Below are 5,893 nucleotides of genomic sequence, written 5' to 3' on the forward strand. Positions count from 1 at the left end.
GCAAAGTAATTTTCATAAATAAACATAGGTATAATTTTCCCCCGCCCCACAATTTCCAGGTGAAAACAGAGACTAATTTTTTTCATTTGTGGTCTACCCCAAAATATTATTAGTGCCTCCAAAGAATTCAAAGGGAACAATAGGAAGGAGGGGAGAAGCCCAACAGACACATATTTTTATGCAGCAAAATACAGTCAAGTAAAATTTCAACACACGGTTACAGGGTATGTCGCTGTCAGAACAATGATTCATTCCTGGACTCACGGACTCCATCTTTGATCATTTAACCTGCTAATGAGTCACAGATCTGCAAAAGAGGGGTAGCTTAGTATGCATATGCAAAAATAATAAGGTCTAGCTACATTTTCCAATATGAGCCACCACTTGACTTCTACAATCTCTCATATACTCTTATAATTCTCAAATAACTTTTATAATTATAAGGAAAAAAACTTTTAAGCTCTGTAGATATCATAAGAACATCTGTTGTTTTATTCTTTTTGGTGGGTACAAAAATCACAATTTTGTACACAGAACAAGATTATAAATAATACCGATAACATGAGCGACCCGTAGTCTCTTTTGACTCTACATTGTAGATTGATGATTGAACGTCAACATTTTCTTCTTTTTGTTTCTGTTCCTGGTAGAGGGACAAATGCAACCTGTTAACTGACTCATGTGACAGGGTGAAGGTCACAGCAAACAAGATGGCCAACAACTTTATAGAAAAAGGTCTCTAAAGTTCATTACAGTGATGGCATTTATATCAATTATTGCAATGTATTGTTCCCTAAGATGGTTAGAAAAAAAAGAATTGTGTTGTCCTCTACTGAATTTACATCAGTTAAAAAGCAAGCATGTTTCATTATTTGTTTTCTCCAAAGTAAGTGTAAATACTTCCTTTAAAATTTTTTTTCCACAGGATTTACATGTTTGTTTATTATTTTTCTTATCACAGTTTAGTGATTTGTGTTCTCGGCTGGATACTCTTCCGATGACTATATGGGTGTTCTGTAGACACAGGTTAGCGTGTTCATTGACTTCTAGAACTATTCGATCCCTTTCGGTGAAGACAAAGGCCTTTCTGAGCAAGAACGTCACAGTTTAAAGCGCTAACTGGCAAGTCTGATTAGTGTTTAAGTCCACTGGAGTGAAATTTGTTGCTGTTAATACACCCACCCCAGCTCCCCCCACCCGCTCCCCGAAAAAACCTAAATTGTGAGTTTTCCTGATATAAAATCTGAGTTTGGGTTTCCGAGCTGAGCTCATGCACACGTCGCTGATTCCGGCGCGATGGGACAGACCCCGCTCTCGGCCAAGGATTGGTTTAGCAAAGACCTGCGCTCGGCGTGTCCCTCGGAGCTGCGTTGCCATCAGTAACCAACACAGTTTAATTAAGGCACTCAATTATTTTTTTGGTTTTTATGGAAGGTCCGATGCAATGACAGCCAATCCTGCACTTTGCCTAATTGCAGTTCCAGCGTGCACAGCCTTGGGACAGTCGGGCGTCAAGACGCGGCCGTTTTCTCCCACGCTCCCAGTGATGGATAATCTGGCTTTGTTTCTTATGGCTTCGGAAAAGGTCAGCTGAGTTGCATGGAAAGGAAACAAAGAATGTGGGGTGTTATGATGTCTCTGTTTGTTCAACAGAATATGACACAACAAACACCGAAATATCAATAATTAGACATCTGCATTTTTCCTTTTTTTTTGTTCATATGCAAACTGCTAATGAATGAAAAAAATTGCTCGACCATTATGTTTAAGTGAAGCTTCGACCACACGGGAGCTTTACACTGGAGATCTAGACTTTGTGGTCCTACTTCTTTAAAAATGAATTCTAAAATCATTAAATTAAGCTTTGTTTAGGACATCTGGGCAGGAGACATTGTTTAACTTGCTGATCTCTATACCCTAGGACTTTTAGAAGAGCTTAAAAGTCCTTTTATGTTTGGCAGCCTTCTCTAAATCATGTTATTTCATGTTAGAGACTTTCTTCTTTAAAGTGCAAGTTCTTTAAATTGTTATAAATGGCCTAAACAAGCTAGATGCCTAAATGATTAGTGACAGAGCTTTCTGTTTGCATAACACAGACCTACGGACAAACACTTTCATTCATTCACACGGGTTATTGACATGACTCAGAACAGCACAGTTAGTGACATTTAGTCTACTCTATGCCTGTTAGGAAAGGTAAGGGTCAGATTTTAAAGTTATTTTAAAGTTATGCTTAAAGGAGTCGCGTCTCAATACCCACCGCATGGTCATCGCCAGGGAACTTCCCATATTAAAGCTATGGGATCAGGCCTCTGAATTCCTCATTAAATTCTTATTCTTTGACTTATTAGGTATAGATAATATTACACAGAGGGGAAGCAGGCAGTAATATTATTTAAATCTCATTACTGTTCACTCACTGCCTCTAAATTCTATCTAGTATCTGAATCCTAATGTTAACTCAAGAGGAAAATGAGGTCAAGGAGGTATGCCCTAAGATTTTTTTTAATGATTTAGGTCATAACTCATAACTTATAACGAAGTTAATTTCCTGTTGTAAATTTAAGTTTATTTAATTCTTTAGGAAATTATATTCCTGTATTTATTCTGCCCTGGATCTTAAATATCAGAATAACTGCATATTAAAATAAGGATATTAATAATTAAATTAAAAGCTGTTGAATAAACATGTTTGGAAAATTAAAGTCAAGTTGTTGACAGTGATATGTCTAAGATAAAAATCATGGTGAATCTCATAGTTTTGCTCTAGTGAAAAGTCTTAAATATTTGTACTCCATCATCAGTACTCAATATACAACTTGTATAGAAAAATCGGTATTATTTTTCTATTTAATCTATGGCACTGAGGATTGAACCCAGGGCATTCTACCTCAGAGTTACACCCCCTCCAGCCCTTTTAATTCTTCGTTTTTAAACAGTGTCTCACTAGGTTGCTGAGATTCTCACTAACTTGCCGAGGCTGTCCTCGAACCTGTGATCCTCCTGTCTTTGCCTCTCCAGTGCTGAGATTACAGGCATACATCACCATGCTCAGCAACTTTTGTATTTAGAAATATAAATGCATAATGAGGAGTTTAGGGAAAACAACATTACTACTTGGTTCTCTTTTATTAGTCCCTCTAAATTAAAGTTCTTACTCTTATCTGGCACATGGTAGGTACTGAGTAAATATTTCTTGAATGGATGAATATTCATATATGGGAAGATACTATTTTTCTTCCTTGTAAATGAAACTGAGAGAATAAAGTTGCCAATAAGGCATTTGTTAAAACTTGCAGAACTGTATATTAAAATGGGCGGATTTTCTTATATGTAAATTATACCTAAAACAATTCTAAATTAACATATTGCACACTGTTTTCAATGGAGCAGAAGGTGAATTTTAGTGTACTAATGAGGAAATTAGAAATAAAATGATTCAACTCAATTTGAAAATATCCCCTAATTAAAGGGCCTCACTCATGGCATAGTCTCACCAGGGAGCTAGAAAAATGTGTGTGGCTGCAATAAACTTTCTCTTTGGAGCAAGACTCTTGGGAGGTTAAGTTATTAGAGGTGAGAATTTTCCTAGTTAATATTAGCTGCATACGCTTTGGGGTATTTGTATAAAAAGAAGCATTAGGGAAAAAGTATTGTTTATATCAAGAAAATATAACATTGATATGTTATAGTTAAGAAACATAGGTTAGAATTGGCATCTGAGTTGCTGGATAATTTTCTCACATAATTCTGTTTTTCAGTGTCAAGTGTTTTCAATATATGGGTTCTGCCAGGCATGGTGGTGCACACTTGTAATCCCAGCATTCGGGAGGCTGACGATCACGGTTCACGGACAGCCTCAACTACTTAGCGTGGCCCTTCACAGCTCACTGAGACCCTATTTCAAAATAAATAAATAAATAAAAAGACTTCAAAAACAGGACTGAGGGTGTAGCTCGGAGGTAATTCCTCTGAGTTCCATTCCCAGTACCACCACCACCACAACAACAAAATAGATGGGTTCTGGGTCAGAAACCTTTTAGGGTACCTAGATGGTTCGAATGTTTCCATGCAATTTTTTTTTTTTTATGAGATTCTAAAGAAAATAATGTGGGAGCAGTTTAGTGAAGCTTCGAAAAATTAAAGTCACATGCTGAGGAAAACAGGAAAAATGAATATTCAACGTAACCCACGGCATTGTATTAGCTATCTTTAACGTTAGGAAGCTTAAGGGCCCCACACCACACAGGCTTATTTAACAGAGAACTTAGCAGGTGGCTCCAGGTAGCCCATAGCTATTTGCTATCACTACATTTCAACAAAACTAAGTCCAAAGCCTGAATCTTTTCTTCAGATTCCTTTTCAATATTTAACACTAATACTGATGATTTTAGTTACCTATGGCTTTTTTTAAATTATCAGTTTACCTTTGTTTAGTTTTTTATGAAATTTGAGAATACAATTAATAAAAGAAAGCACTGCGGTTTTTAAAATGCATTTCAGAAGGCTTCTGCCCTAACCTCTGCTTTTGTTTTATTTCTTTCTTGATTGTGAGGAAAGAAAGACCTCCTGTTGATAAAAAAAAAAAACAACAAAACTCCAAAACAAAAAGTCTATTTTCTCTTTTTAAATCTGTTCCACTGTTCTTGTTTTCTGTAATTATACCATCCACTTTCTATATAAAAAGTCATTTATGTTTATGTTAATATGTCCCTACTGGGGCTCCTCTAGCTGGATAACATTCATACACTTTGCCCAGGGTCTGTGTTGGGTTGGGTGATCTTGCCTACCTTCTCTGTGTATGTATTCTTTGCAGAATGGACACTTTAAAGTAGGTCTTCCTTCTAGTATGTCTTGAAGGCTTAGGATTTTTTATTCAGATTTTCTGTTTGGATTCTAGGAAAATATTATTGAACTTACCAATCATTTGTATAATTATGGCCAACAGAGCTTTTGAAATGAAAAATCCATTTAATTTGATGGTAAAGTAAAGACTACTTACTTGCAAGGTTTCTCTACAAGTTCAGATCATTTCAGTTATCTGCCACTATCCTTCAAAAAATGAGATGGATACAAGTATTTTCTTAGCTTAAAATGTATTGATTGTCTTAAAATCTCAAATTTGGCTTTAAAAACAATTGATAATGATAAACCTTAGTGCCAGATTGTAACACTGAAACCATTATTATTTTATATAAAGTTTATATACATAATTTGGGAATTTATATTTTTGACAATTTCTCAGAACTTTGCTAATGAACTGACATTTTTGAATATTTCTAAAATTTTTAATATTTTTCTTTTCTCCTTTCCTTCTTTTTTCTTCCTTGCCCTTGGACCTTGCATATTGGCATATTGGCATGACAAAGAAAAGGCAGTTTTAATAAAATAGTGACAAAAGTGTTTTAAAGCATCTTATAAAATTCATCTCAGTATAAAATCCAAATAACTGGCCCTGGAAACTAGTCAGGTAATATTTTTTCAGTTTTGAAAAGTCCTCAGTTTTGTAAACTTTAAGATGAAAACATCCTCTTAAAGACCAAGATACCTTAACATCATCTCAGTTTGAGTTTTTCTATTAGAAGACATCTATGTTGAATCAAATAAATCAAGAATTTCATTCTAATTTCTTTTTTACAAAATTTTGAACAAATTTGCTTTGGGATTACCTGTGTGCAGTTGCTCTCAGCCATTGACTTCTAAATTATGGTAAAAACAATTAGATTTTGGTATGCAGGGATAGATTTTTTCTTCTTAATATACTAAGAAGTACTTTAATAGTTTCTATATAAATACATATAAAAGTCAAACATGTTTATTTGGTATAACCTCAGATGTACATCTTATGAAAATGAAATTAAGTTTTTAGCTCTAGGGTACATCAAGTACTGAA

The 5,893-nt window shown here is 35.0% G+C and overlaps 1 protein-coding gene across 2 annotated transcripts in view; it reads right to left on the reverse strand.

The window, feature by feature from the left end:
* Positions 1 to 1,425: 1,425 nt before the first annotated feature.
* Positions 1,426 to 5,893, reverse strand: part of GRIA4 (glutamate ionotropic receptor AMPA type subunit 4) — a gene marked incomplete at both ends in the record, with an annotated part of 386,389 nt that continues 381,921 nt past the window's right edge. For both annotated transcript variants that reach the window (XM_080715475.1, XM_080715476.1), the window contains one exon: positions 1,426 to 1,590. In XM_080715475.1, coding sequence (XP_080571601.1) covers positions 1,426 to 1,590 — 165 coding nt within the window. The remainder of the gene's footprint in view (positions 1,591 to 5,893) is intronic.

This window comes from Muscardinus avellanarius (assembly GCF_963383645.1).
Source record: "Muscardinus avellanarius genome assembly, chromosome: 1".
NCBI classification, from domain to species: domain Eukaryota; kingdom Metazoa; phylum Chordata; class Mammalia; order Rodentia; family Gliridae; genus Muscardinus; species Muscardinus avellanarius.